At 45.0% G+C, this 24,543-nt stretch overlaps 2 protein-coding genes across 7 annotated transcripts; one reads left to right on the top strand and one right to left on the bottom strand.

Annotated features, from left to right (window-relative positions):
• Positions 1-1,860: 1,860 nt before the first annotated feature.
• Positions 1,861-22,688, bottom strand: CCL4 (C-C motif chemokine ligand 4). Of its 6 annotated transcripts, none has more exons than XM_058560409.1 (7): positions 22,323-22,688; positions 21,685-22,201; positions 8,188-8,303; positions 3,900-4,093; positions 3,439-3,474; positions 2,818-2,932; positions 1,861-2,243 (listed from the first exon to the last, which is right to left on the bottom strand). In XM_058560409.1, the coding sequence occupies exons 4-7, from the start codon at positions 4,033-4,035 to the stop codon at positions 2,156-2,158; spliced, it is 375 nt and encodes a 124-aa protein (XP_058416392.1). In that variant the 5' UTR covers positions 4,036-4,093; positions 8,188-8,303; positions 21,685-22,201; positions 22,323-22,688; the 3' UTR covers positions 1,861-2,155. The 6 variants fall into 6 exon arrangements, with proteins under 6 accessions (XP_058416392.1, XP_058416395.1, XP_058416393.1 ...); XM_058560412.1 differs by lacking the exons at positions 21,685-22,201; positions 22,323-22,688 and adding exons at positions 14,791-14,881; positions 15,037-15,615; XM_058560410.1 differs by lacking the exons at positions 21,685-22,201; positions 22,323-22,688 and adding an exon at positions 14,791-15,015.
• LOC131417254 (C-C motif chemokine 3) lies at positions 14,094-16,256 on the top strand. Its single transcript, XM_058560416.1, has 3 exons — positions 14,094-14,460; positions 15,170-15,284; positions 15,708-16,256. Exons 1-3 carry the CDS (start codon positions 14,385-14,387, stop codon positions 15,796-15,798), a joined length of 282 nt encoding a protein of 93 aa, XP_058416399.1. The 5' UTR covers positions 14,094-14,384; the 3' UTR covers positions 15,799-16,256.
• Positions 22,689-24,543: the final 1,855 nt, after the last annotated feature.

The following is a 24,543-nucleotide window of genomic DNA, read 5'->3' as shown; positions in this document are numbered from 1 at the left end:
CATTTTATGGCGCGAATTGCTACGGCGCGAAACAGCTATCAAGGTGCACACACATGTCCCCACCTGGCCCCCCTCCATTCCGACCCTCCCAAACTTATCCCTCTGTAGCACTCCCTTGTTCTCAATTTTCTCTGAACAGTTTAGGGTGAGTCTTCCGCGAACAGAGTCAGTTAGGATCGATAGACTCTATTCATAGAAGACTCGCCCCAACTGCCCCTTAAGGTGTTAACATATTAAATTTTTAACATAATTTACATCCTTCACAACTTTCCGCAATGATGGAAATGTTCTAATGTTATATCTGTGCTGTCCACCATGGCAGCCACTAACCATATGTGGCTAGTGAGCACTTGAAAAATATGACTAGTGCAACTGAGGAATTGAATTTTAAAGTTTATTTAACTTTAATTAAATTTAATTGAAATTTAAATAGCCCCTTGTGGCTAGTGGCTAATGTTTTAGACAGCTCAGATCAAGGCAAATGAAAAGCAGAAGCTAAGACCAGGCAGGTTCTTTGCTACCAGCCTCCTCTCACACCTTTCTGGATCAGCTCTGCCCCCAACCTCCTTCTGTCAGTCCCTGTGGAATCTGAAGGAGGTTTTTACTGGGGATCTGGGATGATGGGCGTGGCTGACGACAGGGAAAGGAAGGGAATTGTGTCTGATGGCCCTAGAGAGGTACAGGGTCCCAGTTCTCCTTTGGAATTGGACTAAGAACACTCATATGATTTTCAAGGTCGTCCCCTTTACTCTACTTACACACTGCGTCATCTTTTGGGGGACCACAGAGGCATGTCACAAGGAGCACAGAAAAGGGGACTAACCTGAGATTTGGCACTGGCTAGAGTCCTGCTCTGTCACACACTTGCTGAGTGGCCTTTAGCAAGTCACTTCTCAGTCCCTGGCCCTCAGTTTCCATAAAATGAGAGGATTGAACCAGATGGTCTGAGAGGTCCCACCCCACTTTAAAAGACTACAATTCTATGTCCCATGGATCAAGGCTTGATGGTGCGTGTAATTCTATTTCAGAACCATGTTCTCTCTGACCCAAGTAATAGGAAGTTCTGATAGAAGGATTATTAAGGAGACATGGCTTTGGGTTACTCCTGCAACACTCCAAAACAAAATCTGACATTTGTTCTTCAGTCCTCATGATAACACTTCACACTTGCTTTGGGCTTTAGAGAGCTGATCTGCTGACTAATCTAGTCTGCACGATTACCCTGGGAGGATAGACACTATGCCCATTTTAAGTGAAAAAGCTGAGCTCAGAGAGAATCTTTCAGACATCAGGCCCCATGATGGGTCCTTTACACATCATCTCATAACAGCTCTTCAAAGTGGATAACACTGTCCCCACTTTACAGGTGTGAACATTGAGGTTTAGTACGGCAAGATGACTTTCCTAATGATATACTGATAATCAGTGATGGAGACCCAATTTTCTTACTCTGAACTATTTCGTCTTCCCCTGATATTGTGCTGCTGCTGCTATTTACAGTTTCCCTACAAGATGTTGAAATGATGACCCTTAGCATCACATCTTTTTGGATCATCCTTTCATGATGCTCCCCAAAGAGACCTACAAGCCTTGGCTAGTCACAGCACCTCTGTTCCTCTGTTTCTTCATTTGTAAATTTGGCCGTAACACTTCCTACTTCATAAGGGTGTTAAAATCCTTGTTGAGAGTATTAAGTGAGATGGTGTTTTTAGAGTATTTTGCCCAGAGCACTTATTAAGTACTCAGTAATTGCTCACTCTTATTGTTTTTGGAACCTGTAGTTTGTCCCTATTAATAATACCAGGCAATTCCTTTTACCCCAAATCAAATTAAAACACAAAGAAACTATCTACATTTAAAAAAAATTTTATTATGAAAACACATGGAACCAACTGCATTATCCACATATCCGCAATAGCAGAGAAACAGTGATGGTGGACCATCCCCATGGGGGACACGTGTCCTTTGGCAAAACAGACATAAATAATGGAAATAACACCAAATACAATCACACAGCACATAAGAAAGATTAAATTAGAGAAGGAACTGGGACTACTGAGAGGAGTCGTGAGCACTGAGAGCGTGTGTCTCACTGAGAAGCGTCGGGCTCAGGTGACCTTCCCTGGAGACCTCCTGCCCCTGCATCTGGGGCGGCTCAGTTCAGCTCCAGGTCATCCATGTACTCCTGGACCCAGGCATCGCTGGGGTTGGCACAGACTTGTCTGCCCTTTTTGGTTTGGAATCTGTGGATCAAGGAGTGGACAGATTAGAATCCCATAGGACCTTGCCTGGGGTAGGTATCCCCCTCTGCTTGACCATGGTTCATGGTGGACAGCTCTAGCAGATGGGAAGACCCTTCCTAGGGTGGTACTGGAAAAAGACCACCTGTAACTTTTACTTTGCATTTAGCTGTGGTCTCCCAGGTTGTCCAGATTAGGACCCAACGAGTTTTGCAATCGATATGGATATATCTCCCCACTTATTCACTACTGCCCCTAAAAGTGACTTTTCCACGTTTTTCTAAGCATGGTTTAAGAAATCAGCCCACATCTCCTGTAATCTTTTTCACTTTGCCTGGTTTCCTGGCCTCTGGCTAACTTCCTCCCCAGAAACTCCCTTCCCCTCCCCCTCGCTTCCCACCTGCCCCTTCCAGGACTCAACAGGTAACTTCATGACATATTCCTCACTGCTTTCTGGGAGGGCTTCAGCCCTGAGGTCTGCCTCCCTAATGCTTGATCCCCCCAGCCCCCAAATAGGCCCCTTATCTAATCCTGCCCTTGCCCTTGCCCCGCAGAGTGGCCTGAGGTTGATACTTACACCACGGCTGGTTGGGAGCAGAGGCTGCTGGTCTCATAGTAATCGATCACAAAGTTGCGAGGAAGCTTCCGCATGGTGTAGGAGAAGCAGCAGGCAGTGGGAGGGTCTGAGCCCACTGGAAAGAAAGGCTGTGGTGAGATCGAAGTTCTACAAGGAGCTGTTCATTTTGGCTTCTAGTTATGGATATTCAGTGGGCATCTCTGTGGAGCTACCAGATCCCCAAACATAGGCCCTTTTACCCAATCCCACCCACCTTGAGTAGGAGACTTATTCTGAATAGAGGATCCTCAGAGAAGATAGTGAAAGAATTGAAGATTGGAGCTGGATTGGGTTTCAGAGCACATGTCTAACTCCTTTCATTTTATAGACGAGGAAATCATGGCACAGAATAGACAGGGACTTGCTTAAGCAAGTCTACTGGTTGCTATTTCTTAAGAAAACAGGAACTTGCATATTACTGAAGGTCTACTAAACACTACATTTAACCGCAGGCTACTTGAAAATCTCCCCAGCTCCCTTTCATCCCATCCCCAGATTCCACTGTTGGACCAGCCCCAACTAGAAAAATGGATGCTGCCTACACCTTGCCTCTAGGAGTAGCAGCTGAAAGAGTGGACTTACTCGGTGCTGAGAGCGCTGGAGAACAGAAGGCAGCCACTAGCATGAGGAGAGAGAGGACAGTCACGCAGAGCTTCATGGTCTTGGAGGAGGAGAGGCTTTCTTAGAGCTGAGACTGCAGAACCCAGAAGCTTCAGAACCCGACTGTGTTCTGTGCTGATACTGAGTTGGGAGACCTTTTTTATAGGGATTCTGAGGACTTGGACAGAGGCGGGGGCACAGGAAGACAAGTGGAATTTCCATGATAGAGATGATGTCATGGTGGCAGTGAGGAAACTGAAGCTAGCTGAGAGTGAGGACCTCTGCACAGCTTCTCCTCCCCAGGGTGGTGTCATCACAGAGGAAAGAGGAGGGAGGTGGAGAGGAGAAGAAGTGGGCTGCCAGAGAGGGAAGTGGTATACCAGAGACAGTGACCGAGACTGAGGAGACAATTGCAAACCCGAGAGGAAGGATGAAACACTCACACCTGCTAGAAGGGGCCTGTAGACAAGAACCGTGCTGTTCTTGGTGGTTGGCTCCTCCAGAAGCTGGAGGCTTCACGTCAACATTCCAGGGTTGCCACAGGCTGGCCTGAGAAGGAAGGGGGAGACAGGACTCCATGTGCCATTCCTGGGCCGCCTTCTGCTGGGCTGAGTCACTTTACTGCCCTAAATATTTCCTTGGGCATAAAGAAAGAGCGCAGCATTGAGTGTGCAGGACCCAGCAGGGCAACACAGGAACAATTATAGCTTCTACTTATTGAACATTTACTATGTCCAGCACTGGGAAAACTGCCTTATACACAGGACACCTAATCCTACCATAATCCCGAGCAGGGATGTGATTATTCCCCTGAGACAATGAGGATTACAGAGCAGAGCAGAGTTCACTGATAATCTCTTGGCCACACAGCTGTTAGGTATAGTGCCAAGATTTGAACTGAGATTCATCTGACTCTAAAACCCGTTTTCTTTTCCACCCTGTCATCTCCAGAACAATTATAGAATGTGACCACAAAGAGAGAAACCGTTGACCACTAGGGGCTATGCCACACACAAAGAACCATGTTTTTAGGGCTGAATTCAGGAGAGGAGTTTGAGCCAGTCTGTCTTAGAACAAGGAGGGAATGGAAAAGAAATAAAGGTTTCAGTATGTTCACTTGGACCAACAATGGAAAAGGAGAAAGAAATTAATAAGAATCAAGTTTGGAAGACCCAGATACAGAACGTTCCTCTAGTATAAAAATGGGATTGGATATCTAGCAATGAGTTTGTCTATGTTACAGATAAGATGTATAATCTAAGCATGTGGATGCTTCCCAACCACCCATAGGGAATTCCGTGTGTTCACATACAGCCCTTCCTGGTTTGGTAGCTGCTGTTGACCCGAGGTGACTAGGCGAAGCTTATAAAGGTCAGCACACAGTAGTAGGTGAAGTGCGGCAAGCGAAGGTAATTAGGATGATTGGATCAAAATCTCTATCCACCTGCAGCTCAGCCACTAGGACCCACCTGAGCATTCCTAGCCTACATTGCTACCTGCTTCTTCTCTGAGAAAGAAGAATGAAGCGTGAAATGAGGAAGCCAGTGATGGTGTTCAGGGCAGGCCATCCCAAGATGTGCCACTCTGGTATGTGGATTATTTCAAGCTGAAGACAATACCAGTTCAGAAGACTCAGGAAGAACATTTGAGTTTCCCCTCCCAAACTGGCTAAAGAATTTAACATAGACAACCTGTTCCAGGAAGGAGCCACTACCATATGATGGCCATAGTATAATGTAAAACAAGATGCTGTGATAGGAAAGGCACCAAGCCCTTCTTATCAAAAATTCTGTCTCTCCCAGGCCACATTCTCTAGGTGGCCCTGAAAAGAGTTGTCAGACAAACATTTGCATTTCCATCTCCATGTGAATTGTCTTCTTCCGCTCTGAAATCCCAAACCACTAGCCCCCCAACACCTTCTGCACCTTTAGCTAAAAATACTTAAGCAAGCAGCTTAGTCAGAATGACAAGTTGCTCAGTTCTCTTTTGTGAGTTTCTCCCATATATACACGTTATTAAACTTTGTTTGATTTTCTCCTGCTAACCTGCCTTTTTAATTATTTGGCTAGCCATAAGTACCTTAAGGGAAAGGGCAGAGGGGGATTCTCCCTCTTCCCCAACACCAGGCATCCCGAGTGCTGTAGAGTTGTGGGATAGGAGGGGTCAGAGCCGCATCTTGGAGTACTTCAAGGTCACTAAATAAAGCACAATGTCATCCCATCTCATCCCTCTCCCCCACCACCTGCACACACAATCTCTACCTCTTTCTGCCATCCTTTCGGTTTTTGCCCGTTTCTTTGTGTGAGTCTTGCTTCAAATGATCTTATCTTCACAAGACTCCAACCTCCTGCTCCAGTGGTCTATGATCTCTGATATCACATAAGCTAGTATTTCTCATGGTCTCTCCTGGTTGGTGGAGTTTCATCTTCATGCATCAAGGACCTTGCTTTAAGGGAAGGAGGATGTGTCTTGTGTTCCCCATGATCCACACAGATTTGTTATCCATGGCATTTCCATTCAACCCAATTTAGTAATCATCTGCTCTTTGTCAGGGCAGACAGAGCTAAATGAAGCCCCATCCCTGCCCTCAAAGAGTTCTTAGTCTAGTGGTGGTGTTGACAGTGTCAGAAATAACTATCCCATGAGATGGAATAAGATAAGTGTCGCATTGGAGGTAGAAACAAAATCTCAGAGAGCCCAAAGGATGGAGAATGTTATCCCTTGGCTGTAAACGGATAGTTCCAAATCAAGTCTAAATCCCATTGTGTGCTAAGGAGGAGCCCTTGACATGGAGACTTCTGTCTAAAAGAGTGGGGCGAGCTGACCTTCAAGCTGTGGAGGGAATATGAAGCTATCTACTCCGGGGCATCAGGAGAGATGATAGATAAGAATGGGTGATGAGTCTGCATTGAGCCACACAATGGGTCTGACTGTTGACTTTTGCTTCCTAGCCTTGATTTGATCTTTGGCTCATGGAGGTAAAATGTTTTATTCACGAAGGTCCCAACAATAATGCTATGTTCACACCAGTGAAATTTTACACTGAGAGTACAAAGGACTTGTGTCAGTATATTTAGCCAAATCAATGGCCTCCAAGATTTATACATTGAGGCCACTTCTAAGTAATAGTTAATAGAGAATAATAACAAATGCCCCTCAGATACATGACAAAAAAAAAGTGCTCATCTTCTCCAGAGAACCTTCTCTGACCTCTCTTCCAACTGAATTCTGCGACTCCCTCTGTGCCCCTACAGCCCCACGAGCTGCTTCCATTGTATCACCTATAACACACCTATCTATTTGGTCATCTCTTCTACTAGAAAGGGAGCTCCTTGATGCAGAAACTGTGTTATGTTTATCTTTGTGTACACAGTAGGTGTTCAATAAACACTTGTTTAATAAGTGTCCAGAGGCAGTCCAAACTACCAGTTTTAGAGGGAGGGGGTGTGACAGGTAACATGGACTCAGGATATAAACTCCATTTAGTTAAATGAAGTAAGAATGAACTGGGCATTCTGACACGCTATCCAAAACGTGATTCCCTAGCCCTGATGGGCTGGTAATTTCCTTCTTTTCCCAGCCCTCAACCTACATACCTAGTGATTTTATCATAAAGGATACTATTCTAGGACTCAACTCTTTGTAGCTTGGGGGTATAAGAAGTGACAGTGCGAGTCAGTCATGGTTCCAAGGAGCTCCATATGCATTCTGTGGGCCACCCCCTCACTCCTGAGCAGGGAAGCCCTTCACTTCCCCTCACTTGTGGTAATACAGAGGTTTCCCCTTCCACACCCTTGACTGGCACTGTGCTCATAACTCCATTAGGGGCACTTTCACATCCATTTTGTTATTTTGTCCTTCTAGCCTCCCCAGGCTGCTGGCAGGACCAGCAGCCACAGCAGTAATATAACCTTACGAAGGTTCTGTTATTTTGACTTCCCCTTGCATATCCACATCCATGGTTTTATCTGATTCCAATCTGTTTTGCCATCATACAGATTAGGAAGCAAAACCTAGAGAAGTTAAAAGACTTGATCAAGGTCACACAGGATGGGTGTCAAGACCCAAGGTCTTCCAACTTCTGGTCCAGAGATGACCCAACTTCCTTTACAGGTGTAACCCTCTAAGATCACACATGTAGGGAGGCTCTGAAGGTACCAGACTCTCAGAAGAGATTACAAAGCTGCTGAGGAGCAGGAAACAGAAGTGGTCAATCCTGATACTCTGTGCTCTCCTGGAAGGAGAGTGTGAGACGCATGAGTGTTGAGGAGGCCACGGGGTGTCAGGGCCAAGAGCACCAGCCTCCACCAGAAGCTGGAATGCTTGCAACAAGATTATTCCTTGAGAGCAAATGTTGAGACTGGAAAACTAAGGTGAGCTGGAATATATGGTCATTTTGCCAAGATAATAAACCAAAAAGAGGTAAATCCTGTGGTTTTGCCAATACAGTAGCCAAGTCACTTGGGGGAAATGGGAGCAGAAATTGGGTTGTAGATTGAAGAAACAAATACACAATTATCCAAAGGGTTCCAGATGGAGTCTGGAGGACAGTGAGCTGGTTGAAGCAGTTCATCAGTGATGGCCACACTCCACCCCTCAGCCAGCAGCCCCACTCTTCTTAAAGTGGAAACAGGCCTTCATCACCAGCCACAGCCTGCTCTTTGTCTGTCAAGGGTGGAGGGCCGTGACTTCAGGGGATGTTAAATTCCTGAGAGAAGGTTAAAGCCTTACCAGTATTCGGTGGGTTCAAGAAAACTTTTGGTATTCCTCATGAAGCATCTTTCTTCCTTCAAATGGTGGTTTTATACCTGTTTCTAGCTCTTCCCAGGCTGGTCACAGGGAATATTCTGCAAGAGAAGAAAATAATTCAGTAAAACTGTATTGAGTACCTACTCTGTGACAGGCCCTGGGTCAGGTGCTGGAGATACAAGCCTTGGAAGGTGGCGAAGTGTCAAGAAAGGCTTCCAAAAAATACAATGGCTGATTTTTTTAAAATTTATATTAGTTTGCTTTTTTTAATGGAAAATATATATGGTCACTGTATAAAATTTAGAAAATATAGGGAGCCATACATGAGAAAACAAAAATTTCTCAGCATTCTGTACATAGCTTTGTATTTTACTATTGTTACTTAATATTCTTTCTTGAACTAGTATATCTTATTATTGTTACTTAACATTCTTCATATCACTAAAAACTCAAAAATTATTTTAAAAAATAGCATGCATGATATTTCATTGCATGGATATACCAAAATCTACATTTAACCATTCTGTTCCTTAGGTCAGCCCAATCAGGTTGTTCTAACTTTTCTCCATTATAAACTGAGCTGAGACTTGAAGGATGATTAGCCAGGAAAGAGTGTGGGGGTGGTGTTAATCAAAGAACAAGTGACCTGCACTTTTTTAAGTATACAAAATAGATTTATTGAAATATTTCACTAATAATGATAATAGTAACTAACACATACTTAGCACTTAGTCGGAGCCAGTAATGTTCTTTTTTTTCTTTTTATAATTTTATTTATTTATTTTTTTCCCCCCAAAGCCCCAGTAGATAATTCTGTCTCATAGCTGCACATCCTTCTAGTTGCTGTATGTGGGACTCGGCCCCAGCATGGCCGGAGAAGCAGTGTGTAGGTGCGCGCCCGGGATCCGAACCCGGGCCGACAGCAGCAGAGGACACGCACTTAACCGCTAAGCCACGGGGCCGGCCCAGAGCCGGTAATGTTCTAATCCTGTTATAGATATTAACAAATTTAATCCTCCCAGCCATCCTCTGCCATAAGTACTATTACCATCCCCTTTCACACATGAGGAAACTGAAGCACAGAGAGGTAAGTAACCCACGGAAGAACACACAGCTAATACATGATAGATTGGGAAATGACACCAAGGAGGTCTGGCAGCAGAATGTAAGTAAATCAGAAAAGGAAAATGTGCTTATCATACATTTATGTAAAACGCTTAACAGCCAAAATTCTGTTATTATGATTTAAAATGTCTTTCAGTTTTGCATTTTGCATGTCTTTGAACAGTGGAATCCATGGATTTCTCTCTTTCTCCTCAGAAAATTAAAGGAATTAAATAGTGGTTTTCCTTACTTGTTCTAAATCTTAGTCTCTGTGGCTGTCATGGGACATCCTCGTGCTTGTAGTAATTCACACTGCCCTGGGATTTATAAGAAGGGGATACTGTACTTTGCCAAGTTGACACCTCATTCATAAAAGCAGAGAAGAGATCTGCACTTTTAAGAAATCACGTGTGGTTCAGACGGCTGAGTCTTGGTTTCCATGAAGTCCAAATGTAGCAAGAGAGGAGGCCAAAGAAGAGGCAGGGGTCGGGTCACAGAGGAGAAGCTTCCATTTCACGCTGGAAACAATGCAGAGTGTTTGAAGGAGTTTCAACAGAGAGAGACAGACTGATTTGAGCTTTAGCAAAATCGCTTTGGATGCCATGTGAGGGAACAGACTGAAGAGAGGCAAAACTGTAATAAAAAAGAGCTGACAGGACACTGTTATAGTTGCCATGGTAAGAAATGATGAGGGCCTCTCCTAAGACAATGGCAGTGGGAAAGGTGGGAAGTAGATACACTTAATTTCAGATATATAATAGAGTCGGTGATGGATTAGATGAAGGAGCTGAGGGGGAGGGACGAGTCAGGGGTGACTCCCAGGTTTCTGGCTTGGAAGCTGGTTGGGAGGGGATGCTTTTTACTGAGTAGAGAATACAGAAGGAGGAGCAGGGAGATAGGGGAAGGATCTAATGCAATGCCAAGATGTATGCCCTGATCTGCTGCACACACCAAAAAATGGCCAGAGGAGAATGACAAGAAGAACTCCCAATAGGAAAGGGCCTGGCTGCAGAAAGAAGGGACTACATCAACTAGATATTGTCTCTCTAGGATGCTAGAAAGGGGCCCCCAGGATACTGTTTCTGTCCACATGAAGGATTTGCTCCAACCTGACTCTGTGGACCACACCTGAAAAAAGGAGGCAGAGGCTGCCAAACAAAGAGATTACAAAGCTGCGGAGGAACAGAGTCATTATGAGTGAACCCATCCAGGGAGCCACTGCTACCCAAGGGAGAGAGCTGAGATTGCCTGGGGAATGGAGCTGCAGGGCCAGAAACTGGAAGGAGACCAGTCCAGCAGGGCCAGGGCATGGGAAGCAATGAAGAGGCAAGCTGAGCAGGACAAGGCAGAGATGTTGCGGAACATGCATTGTTCAGCCAGAATTCCCTGTACTCGTGGCTGGGATGCTCTGCTGGACTGAAGTGGAGACTCAAAGAGGCTGGAACGAGCCAAAAAGCTAGGACATAAATCAAACCTTCCCATGCTGAATGATCTACCAAGTTGACTGGTGGCTACTTTCTGTCACCACCACCTAAGAGATCTTGGGTGGTCTCCCAAAGATCAAGACTTGGACACCATGGCCTTTCTTTTTTTTTTTTTTTTTGTGAGGAAGATCAGCCCTGAGCTAACATCCATGCCGATCCTCCTCTTTTTGCTGAGGAAGACCGGCCCTGAGCTAACATCTATTGCCAATCTTCCTCCTTTCTTTTTTCCCTTTTTCTCCCCAAAGCCCCAGTAGATAGTTGTATGTCATAGTTGCACATTCTTCTAGTTGCTGTATGTGGGACGTCACCTCAGCATGGTGGGACAAGTGGTGCGTCGGTGCGCGCCGGGGGTTCGGAACCCAGGCTGCCAGTAGTGGAGCACGCGCACTTAACCGCTAAGCCAGGGGGCCGACCCCCCGATGGCCTTTCTGATCCTTTCCTTCCCATTAGTATTTCAACTCTATAGTGGGACTTTGGGCATAACACATATTGTTAGTCAAATCAGTGATTTATTCATTCATTTACCAAATATTTATAAAGGTCCACCGTGTATCAGGCATTGTGGTTACTGTTAGAGATATGTCGCTAAATAACGCAGACATTGGAATATAAAACTGGTCAATCCCTCTGTGTGATCCGGGCAAGTCGTTTTGCCTGGGAACATCACTTTACCACCTACTTTCTAGGACCCTTCCAACTCAACCATCCTAAGGCTCCTTACATTATTCAAATTCAACATATGCATATTAAGCACACACTTTGCATACAAGTCTGTTATTTTCCAATCCAGGAAAAACACGTATGACAAAAGGCTATTTTCTGGGTTTGGGATTGAAATGGAAAGTCTTACAAATATATAAACACTAAGGTAGAATTTTATTTTCCATAAAGCACCATTATTGAAAAGAACAAAATTATGGGAAATAGAGACTATTTCAGACAATTCATCATGTTATTATCATTAAGTGCTAGGATTTGGTTTAAATCAACCAACGAGACATGGTATGAATTTGGTTTAAAATCAGCAGGACATGGTCTAAATTTTTGAAAGGAAAATTACGTATGTAACTTATTATAACACAATGTGGTAGTGCTGTAATCAGAGAGATAGATAATTAGGTCCATTATCAGAAAAGTGATTGATTCAGCAGTTTCCATTTCCTCCTTCTCAGCCTCCCCAACTCATAGACACCAGCTCTCAGAAACTGAATCACGAGTATGAAGGGGGTTCCCCAAGAAATGAATGAGGGAATGAAACTCAGGGCATCACTTGAGGGCTGAGGCAGAGGGGGTGGGATGAGGAGGAGGCACTGACTGTGATCTGGAGTTTCCAATGAAACGAGTGATTGAGACTCCTTTTATGGAATTGACAATAACAGGGGAAGACACCTGGATGCTCAAGCCCCAGTGAAACCTGCCATTGCCCCTGATCCTGCCTTGGCTTCGCCTCCCTCATGACCAGTATTAGAAATCACGGGGATGGGATGGAAACACAGCCCATGTGTTTTAAGAGAAGTAACTCTACAGACACAGGAAGGACAGAATTCCTAAGGTGTGGGCTCACTTTGCTTATGTCTCATTTCCTCCATTGTTCTAGCTCCTTTTGGGGGAAATTCAAAGCCCTCCTTGCTAAGCCCTAATTTAGCTTCATCATCCATATTTGCTCCACTGTTCTGTAGCTACACTGAACTACTCACTCCTCCCTCTGAGCCAGCAATTTCACACCTGGGACTCTGCACTAGCTGGACCTTACTGCCACCCCATCTCTATATGTTCAAATCCTGTGTAGCTTTCAAGATCCAACCAAAGTTCTGTCCTTTCCGTGAAGCCTTCCCCCATCCTCCCAAGGCAGGTCATTGCTCCCTCCTCCTGGCCTTCTCAGCTTTCATTTATTTCTCTCCTAGGAATCTTAGCACTTTCTGTTTATACACTCTACCTGCCCCTGCTAGACTGGGGCCTCTAGAGGACAAAGACCATTAAAAAGAACCAAATCAATTTCTCATTATAAAATGTGATTTATGTTTATTAATTATGTACTAATAAAATAATAAAGGATGGAAAAGGAAAAAAACCATAGATCTGGCTGAGAAAGTTGACCCTTTCACACCACTGAAATTATGAATTGAAAAGCATAAGAAGGCTGCTTTGGATTTGGCATTATTTATGTAAATATCAAACAGGTTCCTTAAAATAGTTCAGAGAAATGGAAATCAAGACTTCACTTTAGCAAAGGCCACTGGACAGAAACTTTAGTAAATTTATCAAAAATTTCTTTAAAATTAAACAATTGACATCAACTTACTTTCCAAATGGTGGTGGTGTTAATGTTTTAAAACAAAATGTGTTTGTAATTTGTGGGCTGACCAGGAAGGTAATATTGTCACTTTTAAAAAAATGAGAAAGCTCCAGAAAAAGAGGAAAACAAGAAAGTTAATCACCCACAGATGTATCACACAAATATAAGTACTATTGATGCTTTGGGGCATTTATTTCCAATGCTTTTTTATTTTTTCCATGCCTAATGTTTATATATATATAAACCATATATATACGGTTACAATATTTGTCATACATGTATGTATATGTATATACACATATATATTTGTACAATTCTTCATCTTGTACAATTTGTACAATTTTTCATCTTACTTTTTTACAACTGATGTTATGATTATATTTATGCTACTTCACTCCATTCAGTCTAAGGGCTTACTCATAGACAGTCCAGTGGATACACCGTAATTTACTTTATCATTCTCTGATAGAGGAAAATTTAGGTTTCCTTATTTTAGAGTTACAAATGACACTGGGTCAGATATCTTTAGGTTTGAAGATGCCTCTATATTTGGGTTTGTTTCTTTAGAACTGTTTCCTAGAAATGTGTTCTCTAGGTTAAAACAGGTATAAATATTTTTAGGCTCCTGACATATTAACACCCACATCTGATGTATCTTTACGATCCTTAATTAATGTTTAACCCAGTGCCCCTAGTCACTCAGTGACTGTTTGATGAATGGGCGGAAACATGACCTCATCCTCCTAGTCTAGCACTAAAGCCTTAATTCAGTTGCTGGCATCCAAGGGAGGCTTGTGCCACCCTCCACAGCAACATCACTTCTACCCCGTCCGTGTGGTGAGAGCAGCTGCGGAAGCACAGAGGTTTCAGCTCTGGGGGAAGGACGGAGCTGGAGAGTTCATGTACATAAAGGTCATTCTTATGGGAAGGGACCAGCTAAGAATAGCCCTGGGTCGACACACCCCTCTCCTTCTGCTCACGGGGGTTTCCTCACAAGAAAACAGAACAAGTTTGGGTTGCAGACTAATAGTTATAGCTCAGAGAAGCTATTCTTGGATATCCTGAGTCCCTGTGGTCGCCTGGGACCCTGAGTTGCGCAACCCTCAGCGTGACAGCACCACTATGCTAAAAAATTTTCCTTCTCACCCCCGGATTCCATTTCCCCATCCACCAGGGCTGCCTATAAAGAGCAGGGGAGATAGCCTCACACTTCAGAAGGACGCAGGCAGCAACGGGTGCCCAATCCCGTCTCAGCTCCGCTGACACTCGAGCCCGCACTCCATCTGCTCAGCATCATGAAGGTCCCCGTGGCTGCCCTTGCCGTCCTCCTCTGCACCACAGCCCTCTGCAGCCAGGTCTTCTCTGTACCATGTGAGTCTGTGTTGTTGCTGTGGGTGTCCCCACTCTGGCCACGGTCGGACCACATCAATCTTTTCTTGTGGCCGTGAGAGCCCCCAAGGGAAAACAGAGCACTTCTTAGAGGGTTACAAAAGATGGTGGCCTTTCCCTACAAGGCTTTTATTTTGATCTTTATAAAGGGGTCTTAGCTATCCTAGTCCCCAGATCTGAGGGCCAGGGTGAGGTAGGGGAGTTACGGTCCCATTTTACAGAGGGCAAAAAGGGACCTAAACGAATGAGTTTGCAACAGGCAGAATCCAAGTCTGCTTACCTCCCAGGGGGGTTATTCTTCTACTAACTCACCCTAGGTCCCCCCAAAAGCTCTGTTTCTTGGATGCCTTATGTCCAAGGTTTCTCTCTTGCTGGAGTATGACTTCTTGAACCAGACAATTTCCTGAAAGGAGATGAGATAAGAGAACAGTCTGCTTGGATGTCTGAATCCCATAGAGAAAGAGAGCCCACACTGAAGAGCCAAAGAGAAAGAAGGACACAGACAGCAACAAGGACAGGGAGAGTTCTATGCAAAAATGCCCAACGCCCTCCAGCGACCTTGTCTCCCAGCCCACGCCCTAAGCACGGCTGTCTTCCTCTGCGTCTTCATCACCCTCTCAGGGGTCAGATTGAAGATCTCGCCTTTTCTTCTGAACTATGACTCAGGCTCATTCTGTCCCTTCCTCTACAGTTGGCGCTGACACCCCCACTGCCTGCTGCTTCTCCTATGTCGCCCGGCAGATTCCGCGCAAATTCGTGGCCGACTATTACGAGACCAGCAGCCGGTGCTCCAAGCCTGGCATCATGTAAGCGGCAGTCTTCCTATCCATCTCTGGGGAGAGAGGGAGGGTGTGGAGTGGGGGTAGCGCCCAAGGCCACAGACAGGCCAGGGGTGCCGTCCTGGAAAGACCCACCCTTCTGGGGTCTATCAAGTATGCAGGACCCAGGTCTCTGAGAAGTGACCTGACCTGGCCAGGGGCTTACAGAGCCAGAGAGGGCTGGCCCAGCCCAGAGGGAAGAGAGGGGAAGAAGGAGGTGGCAGCAGGATCCTCTGAGGGGTCCCCTGAGTCAGTGAGAGCAGCCCTCTGGACTGAGATAGACAGAGGACCTCTGAGAAAGTGAGCAGCCCTGAACTGCCCAGGTCAGAGAGTGGGGTGGAGGGGCCACAGTGGGCCCAGAATTCCCCTGCTGGATTCCTCAGTGTGTAATCTTTCCACTCCTCTCCACAGCTTCCAAACCAAAAGAAGCCGGCAGGTCTGTGCCGACCCCGCTGAGGCTTGGGTCCAGGAATACGTGACCGACCTGGAGCTGAATGCCTGAGTGGCCTGGAAGCTTTGAGGAACCCAGTGACCTCGCTGGGCCGACTGGGGAGCAGCGGCCTGAGCCTTAGAAACACCCCTGTAACCTCCGCAGCTACCTCTCCTGTGTGCTGCTTGTTGCCAAACAGCCACACTCTGGGACTCTTCCTAACTTAAATTTCAACTTATTTATAGTATTTAATTTTTGTAATTTATTTTCCATGTCACACTGTATTTGGGACTGTTGGCTCCAAGAGAACTCAGGACACCTTCTTCACTGTCCCTCTCTTCCCCCTTCACTTGCACTGTGATTGGTGACAATTGAGTGACTGTCACCAGCTTGTTCTAGGCAGAGGTGGCACCAAAGCCACCAGACTGACAAATGTGTGTTAGATGTTTCTGTTCAGTGCTGTGTTCAGCCTGGAGAAATAATAAACATGCTCTTTTAAAAAGTAAACTGGCATTGAGTTTGGTTTTGTTTATCTGGCAAATCAGAATCACTGGTTGAAAGGAATAATAGGCAGAGAATAGGAAGATGTGAAACGGAGGGAAATTAGGAGAGATGGAAGAGGCGCTACCACAGGGGTACTCTGCTTTACACTGGAGTCACGTTTCCAGATCATTGAAATTATGAATATTTTATAAATCAAATCACAACGTACATGTTTTAGGAAAATTTGCTACTCCAATGGATATCATTAAGAAGAGTATTTGTAGTACATATTTATGATTAAATCAAGTGTTCTTAATAACAATTACTAACATATTTGAGACTTACTCTAGGCTGAGTGCTTTTTATGCAGTATCTATTTGATCCTCACAATGAAATAGTACAGCTTAACTACTACTAATATCCCCATTTGACAGAAGGATAAACTGGGCCTGGGGCTCAGACAGGTTAAGCAACTTGGCCAAGATCACACAGCAAGTAAATAGTACAATTGAGTTTCAAAACTAGACTTTGATAACTACAGACTTCACTCTTAACACCATCCAAATTATTCCCCAAACACAATCCATCTGTACTCAAATTACAAGCAGTGATTGTTTAAGTCATTAACATCAGAATCTTTAGGTGTGGACGTTGGGATTGATATTTCTACCAAGCTTATCAGGTGGTCCACACGCATGTTAACAGCTGACAACCACTGAAACAGTCAACAGGATTCACCACTCTTTCCCAAAAGCAGTGCATAGCTGCATATGGTAACAGGTCTGTTGTACATTATTTCTCTGGTATCAACGCTCCATGAAATAAATGGCTAATGCTAGGGAAGGAAAGACCACCAGCCTACACTGGAGCAGGATTCTGTTTAGGTTTACTGTGAAAGCTGAGTTATTTAGTAGATGGATTGCCTGAGTTATAGTTACGACTACAAGAAATGTACACTGAGCTAGGGTTCTTTTTGCAGAAGGTGGAGAAATTCAAAAGATGTGTGAAAACCAAACATGTATCAACTTTTATGAGCCATAATTATTTCATTGTTTAAAATAATCTAATTTTTGTCTCCAAAGTTAGTTTAGAATTGTAGTGATCAAATTCTTTAGAGTACAATTAAATACCACTATAAGGAAACATTAAAACCTAGATACCGTTTGCCCTGATTCCATTTCTAGGGAATCTGTTTTGTAGCAACACTATCAAAGGACAAGAATATATAGGCACAAGGATATTTGCAGCATGGTTTGTAAACAGGAAACAACCATCAGTAAGGGATTAAATCAGTAGAGGATCCAGATGTCCATCTGTGGAATATTCTGCAGTCAGTAAAAAGGATAACACACATCTATAGCCATGGAAAGTGTCCATATATTATGTGCAAAAGGTGTATCTGTTTGTATCTAGTATATGAGAACTATGTGTATAGAACGATGATATTATTTTTGTTTTTGTTTTTAAAAGCCACCTATACATATATATTTATAAAGGCAAATATTTGGAAAGATACATATCAAATAGCTGACTGTGATTTCTTAGAGGAAATGGAATAGTTATTATTATTTTTTTTATTTTTAGGAATGGGGACTCTTCCTTTTTATTTTCTGCACTTCTTTTTTATTTATTTTTCAGTGAGTGTGTATTGCTTCCTTCTCCAGTCTCATCTTAATTACTCTTTGATGAGTGGTATTCCATCCATTGGAACCACTTGCTGATTGGGATTCCAAGTTGACACAAAAGACAACTCAGCTTGGCCAGTCATAACTGTCGTGATGCCATAACGGCTCTTACATAATGAGGGCAATGCAACAAACAAGTCATTTTGCCCAAGGCTTTCATATCACACCCCCACACACACAAAGCTCCTCACAGGCAACATTTTACAATCCCCTTCCATTATGAGGGGCCCCATCTCCTAACACCATCATCGCCAAACCCACGGTAAGTGTGAAGGTACTTTCAGGAGAATGCGAGGAACAGCCTCTGCTCCCAAAGAAGCAGTGAAGGCATCACCATTTCTTCTCTATTGGCTTTCAGCACCTCGGGACAAACAAAATCTGCCTGTTTACACTGAACTCTTTCTCAAGGTCCAGCAACCCAAAGCCAAATGAGAAGCTCAACCATGCCCAATAGTCCCTAAATACAAGTGTTGCGAACAAGCAGAGTAAATAGAACAAAGACTCCTGGAGGGAAAAGGGAGAAGGGGGAATTGCTTCTCCTTCCCTGTTGTTAACCAGGGTATAGGGCATTTCAGAGACTGAGACACGACTGAGATCCTTGGTCAACCTCTCAGGTTGACCTCCCTAGGGAATGTCTTCTCTGGACTCATCTGAGATGTGCACTGGGGAGGAGCCCTTTTCTGGGGGTTGCCTACCTCCTGTCCATGTGAGCTAGGAGCCTGGGGTTTGCCTTAGTGTTGAGCAATCAAAGAGCCGTTTGGGGCTGGTCTTGTGGTTTCTTCGGCAATGTAACACCCTTCTAATGATAGTTAGGTTTCTGATCTCTTTGCTTCTGAGCAATTCCATGGGCTAAATAACCAGAAGCAGAGAGCTTATCCAGTCACATATCTTGCATTTTAACTTGGGTTGGGAATGTGTGCTTTGTAGCACGGGCCTCAATAGTACTCACCCCTACACCCACCGCCTCCTGGCCCTCTGCTGAGAGACCTCTGCCTCCATCTTGGCCCCTGCAGAGGTGAGGCAATGTGGGGAAGTGATGAATATCTGATGCTTGGCCCCAAGCCACGTCCTCCCTGCACCTTCTCAAAGAGCTGATTGTCCACTTTAAGTAAGGAAGATAACTATCTCATAGGAGACGGTGGGGAGGGGAGTTAGGGCTGCAATTGCACCTCAGATTTCTCTCCTGTTAAGTCTCTCACCTCCCTGCTTCTGCTTGCACTAACTTTAGCTTAGAGTAGAAAATTCTGTGTTTATAACCCTTAGAGACTGCAGATTACTGGCTCTCAGTGGGCAGGCTGGAAAGGTCTTTCTTAGCAAAACTGAGTTTTTTTTCCTTTTCTGATTTCAGAGGAGCCCATTTCAAAGTAGCTTGAACTCTTTCTTAAAGGATCTTACTGATGGATGAAAGAAATAGCTATTATATTCCAATATTCAGAATCTTTCCTATCAAATTCCTTAATGTCGCAGCCTTAACATCTGGCACAGGGACTTAGCACTAAGATACGACAGATCACAGTTCAACCAGCAGTGGCAATTCCATGTAAGACCGCTTCTCAAAAGGTGGTGCCCAGACAACAGCATGAACATTACCCGGGAACATGTTACAAATGCAAATTCTAAGCCTCTCTCCCGCTTTAGGGGGTGGGGCCCAGCAATCTGTGTCTTAACAAGCCTCCAGGTAGTTCCAATGCAATGCACACCAAAGTTTAAAAACCACTTCCGTTTACCAAGGTCCTCACCAAATTCCCTCCGACTTTTTCAGTTCAGCCAATCCCACACTTCAGGCAGGGGCTAATTTGAACAGATCCTGTATCTCTACCCGGATACAAGTTTCTGTATTTCTCAGGATGCTGATAGTTCCAAGGAGGAAAACAAACAAACCTGACTCACAGAGGCTTGAATAAATGAACCTGTGGCTCCAAGACTAAAGGGCGGAGGGGTGGCTCTGGCTCCAGACAAGGCTGGACGCACAGCCCTGTGATGTCCCACAGGTCCTGTTTTCTTCTCTCTCTGACCTCCCTTCCATGCGGGAGTCCCAGGACGGCTGCTACTAGCTTCTAGTGTTACATGAACCCTTGTTCATTTTCTGCACGGAAGAGAGAGAGCCTGTGTCCCCATTGAGAAAAATCACTAGGTTCTTTCGGATTTGACTGACCTTAGGTCAGAAACCCAATTCCTAACCAATCACCGTGGTTACGGGGATAGGTTTCATTGATTTGCTTAAACTAATCAAGGCACATACTTGGATCTGTGGGTTGAATGAATTTCATGTAAACTTAAAAGTCTGAGAATTATGGGGAAGAGTGGCTTCCCAAAGGAAATAGGGCCCCTGGTATCAGGAGGGATGTAAAACAGATGCTAGTCAGGAAAAACACATGTTCACTGTAACGTGTTTGTCTTTTTCCTATGGACTTTTTCCCTGATATGTGCAGGGCACTGACACTTGGTATGTGATGAACATTTCTTCTCCTTTGCTCTCTAGATTAGAAACTATTAGTCTTCCTTGAATTACTTTATTTTTAAGTAGATGCTGACTTGCGTATTTCCTGTTGCTCTATAAATGACTATTGCCCAAACCTGAGGCTAAAGAGACGTTAGGCTCTTTGTGGTGCTGAAGTAACCACCAGAAAATGGGGCTACATGTCCACTCCAGGATACTAAGTGGGGTAGAACCGGCCCTGCCACAACCACCGCCCTCCTGCTTCATATAAGCGCATGACCCAGGATGCGAGAAAATGAGAGAACTCTCAGAACAGTGAGTCATCATTACTGAGATAGCCCATACTGAGAAAGAGAGAGGAGTCCTTTAATGTGGGATAGACAAAGGGGGAGATAACAGGGGACACCTCATACTTGTTGCTTCTATTCCCCTTCTTTCCTGGGAACAGCATCCACAAAAAATATTATAAGGGATTGACCACATCCCCAGACAATGGGTGGGTCCTGATTAAAATAAGCCAATTTGCATCTTGGGTTTCTTAAAACTTATCATTATAACATAAGCATTTGCCATGTCATTGCATTATTTGTAAAGGCTCCCTAATAGCTAATCAAGCAAAGATACCATAATTTTCTTTACCATTTCCATATTGTAGGTGACTTAAATCGAGTCCAATTTTAAATTGTTATCAATATGCTGGAGACCAAATGTTCTTTTGCATAAACCTTTTGTCCATATTTGAATTACTTACATAGGAAATAGATTCCTAGACATGGGTTATCTTGGTCAAAGGCATTTTAAGCTTCCTTATGCACATTAGCATCAATATCTAACATGTCCCTATGTCTTTTGCTTTGTGTACATTGGGGCTGTTGATGAACCTCTCTTGAAAGAGTGGGTGTCTGAAAGGCTGGCTATACTCATCACTTCTGAAGCCCAGGCTTTGCTAATACAGCTTTGTCCACCTGGCTGTGATTTAACTTGGCTTGTGCTGCTCAGGACTCATGTCATCGTTGCGTGTGTCACATCTAGGCAATTAGAACAGCTGTGGAATAGCATAGAAGTTACTGCTCTGCTGGGGGAAACTATGACTACAGAGTTCTAGTGAGAAAGAACCAGCTAGGTGTGGTTCCAGGGTGACACCAACATCTCACCTTCTCTCGCTGTGGAAACCACTTCCCCATAAACAGCCCCAGTCAAGTGAGTACTTGAACCATTCTTGCAAATACCCTGAGCCCTGTGGTTACCCAAGACCCCTCTTGCATGTACAAGTCAACAAGACTCAGCTATGCTTAAAAACTTCCTCTCTCATCACCCCCAGTTTCCATCTCCCCAAGGTCCACAGCTTACCTGTTAAGAGTAAGGGACACAGAGTGGACCCCAGCAGGAGGTTGGCAACAGCGAGTCTTGTTCTGGCCCACACTCTTGGGCCCTCATGGTCCTCCTCACCACAGCCTCTGTTCCCAGGCCTCCGCTCACAATCCTCTCCTGCTGCCATTTTCTGTTGTTCCCCCACTTTCTGGTTCAAGTCAGACCACATCACCAATGTCCTAGGGACAGAGATACCCAAGCGAAATAGACAACTTCCCAAGGGGTTTTCAAAATTTCCTGGGCTATCTATTCAGAAGGCTTTTCTTTCCAAAGTTTTAGCTTTCTATTCTATATCCCTGGAAGGCAGGGTGGGGGCTTGTCCTATTTTGGGAATGGGAAAATTGAGTGGGTTTTCAAGAGGCAGAATCCAGCTTCAATTGCCTCCCAGTGATCAGCTGAATAATAAACTCACCTCTGCGCCACCTTATAAGGGATCTACAGAGAAAGTCATGCTGGAAAAAATCTCCTCTTAGACCAGATTGTATCCCAAATAGAACTGGAACAAGAGGCAAATTGTTTAATTAGCTGCACCCCCTGCAGAGAGAGATGGAGACCAAATCCAAGATTAGAGCAAAGTAAGAGATAGGGGAGGCGAGGTAGGAAGATCCTGAACTCACCTCCTCTTACAGACACACCCAATCTACAGCTACATATGGAACAATTTCCTCTGAAAAAGACCCGACAATTAGCTGAGCAGCTGCTTCACCTCAGCAAACAAGAAAAGAGCCACATCAAGGTGGGTAGGAGAGGCCGTGATGGAGTCTCACCATAAACCTCACCCCTGGTGCACAACCCACAGTCAGGAGGGAACTCACGAACCAGAAGCTTCTCCCTGAGGAGTGAAGGTTTCGCACCCCACATCAGGCACCCCAACTTTTAAGACCTGCACATGAGAGACGAGCCCCCAAAATGTCTGGCTTTGAAAACCAAGGGCTCACATCCACGAGAACCAAAGGGCTGCAGCAAACTGAGAAACACCTCTTAAAGGCTCAGCACAGACGCAGCTCTTTGAAAAGCTTGATGTCAAAGGGATTCTTTTGCTAATCTTAAAGCGCTGGCCTGAGGGCTGGGCCTGATGGGATACTCTCCAGGACAGAGGCCCTGGTGGCCCATTTTCAGCTCTCCCTTTGCCTTACCAAAGCAGGCAGGCACTTTTTTTTTTTACTCTAGATTTTCTTTCTTTTCTCTGCGGGTGCCATTTTTGTGCTCTCCTTTTGCCTTGCTAAAGCCGGCAGGTGCCATCTTTTTTTTTTTTCCTTTTCTTTGTCCTCAGAGGGTGCCATCTTCACCCTTTTCCTCTGCCACACTCCACAGCAGCGGTATCTCTCAGAGGGGAGCTTTTAGACACGTCTGGTGCCCCGGTTTTTATCTCTGGTGTCCTAGTTTTTGTGACCACCACCCAGGGGCTGCCCTTTGATCAGGTGGCTCTGGTGGCCAGGAAGGTTTGTGTTCCTGAGTCCCATGGGAGTATAACAACTGGGGACACAGTTCTTGGCTGGCTGCCACCCCCAGGGCACTGCACAGACAGCAGACTGAAACACCCCAGTCTGTCTGGGAAAGAGAGACTGGCCTGGTTTTTCGTTGTCCCAAAACCGTTGTTTGGGTTGTCCATTTGCTTGTCCTGGTGGTTCAGCCTGAGGGGCAGGCTTCAGGGTTGGCAGGCGTCTAGAGTCTCCAGAGGTGATCTCAGGGAACAGAGGCCCAGAGGCCATCTTTGCGCTCTCCCTCTGACTCCCTACAGCTCACCACTGTCTCCCAGAAAGGAGCTTATACACGCATCTGGAGCCCCAACTTTTGTGACTGTCACCCAGGGGACATCTCTAGATCTCCTGGTCTGGTGGCCAATGGGACTTACACTTGAGGTCCTACAGGACTGTATATATTTGCATACTTTAAAAGCTGCTGCCTGAGGGTCTGGCTTCCAATCAGCCTGAATCTGGGTGCCGACTAAGATCCCCCCCTTTGGGACACTGACAGATCTTGGCATGCCCTCAACTACTGGGAGCCACTAAATATAAAATAGGCTGCTTGGACAATCACAAAGGTTCAAGATCTAAGGCAGAGTTGAATGATAAGGTTCATCTCCTATATAAGGCCGCTCCTTCAAGACTGGGACAGGTGGCTGTTTTATCTAATACATAGAAATAAACACAGAGAGTCAAGCAAAATAAGGAAACAAAGGAATATGTTCCAAACAAAAAAACAAGATAAAACCTCAGAAAAAAATAAGAGGTAGAAGAAAAAAAATTGGTGAAATGAGAAATCCCCAACTTTTTTCCAGTTCTCTTCATCCTAAATCCTTACTACCTAACAATGCTACCTCCATCGTCTTTCTTCTGACTTGCTCATTGGGCGGAAGGAGCTGGCTCACTTGTTCCAATGAAAAATGACTCCTGCTCAGGCTGCCCCTTCCCTCAGATTAGGCACAGGCCCTTGAGATTCTGCTGCTTTTTCAAGTCCCCCCCGGCAGATCTCTAGCAAAATGGCAGATGGCTGTTATGAGACCAGCAGCCAGCAGCCATGTAAGGGCTGGTCCTCTTGCCCATCTCTGGGGAGACGCAATACATGTAGGGGTAGAACCAGCAAGATGTGGAGTAAGGAGCAGTCTGCAAAGGCATCAGCAGGTGGATGAGGGCCATCCTAGGAAACTCAGAGCTTTGAAGTCCCATATGGTGGCAGGACACAGGGAAAGGCCATGGAGGTGTTTTCTACCTTGGCCCAGGGCCTAGGAGCCAGGGAGGAAGTGCCCCGAGCAGAAGGAATTGAGGAGGAAATGATAACAGGGGGAAGCTGCCTGAGGAGACTCCTAAAGTCGTTGAGGAAAGGTCTGGGGATCTG

The sequence above is a fragment of the Diceros bicornis genome, chromosome 18, assembly GCF_020826845.1.
Source record: "Diceros bicornis minor isolate mBicDic1 chromosome 18, mDicBic1.mat.cur, whole genome shotgun sequence".
In the NCBI taxonomy this organism is placed as follows: Eukaryota; Metazoa; Chordata; class Mammalia; order Perissodactyla; family Rhinocerotidae; genus Diceros; species Diceros bicornis.
Note: the sequence above shows the minus strand (reverse complement) of the source record. Positions and strands in the feature narration are given on the sequence as shown.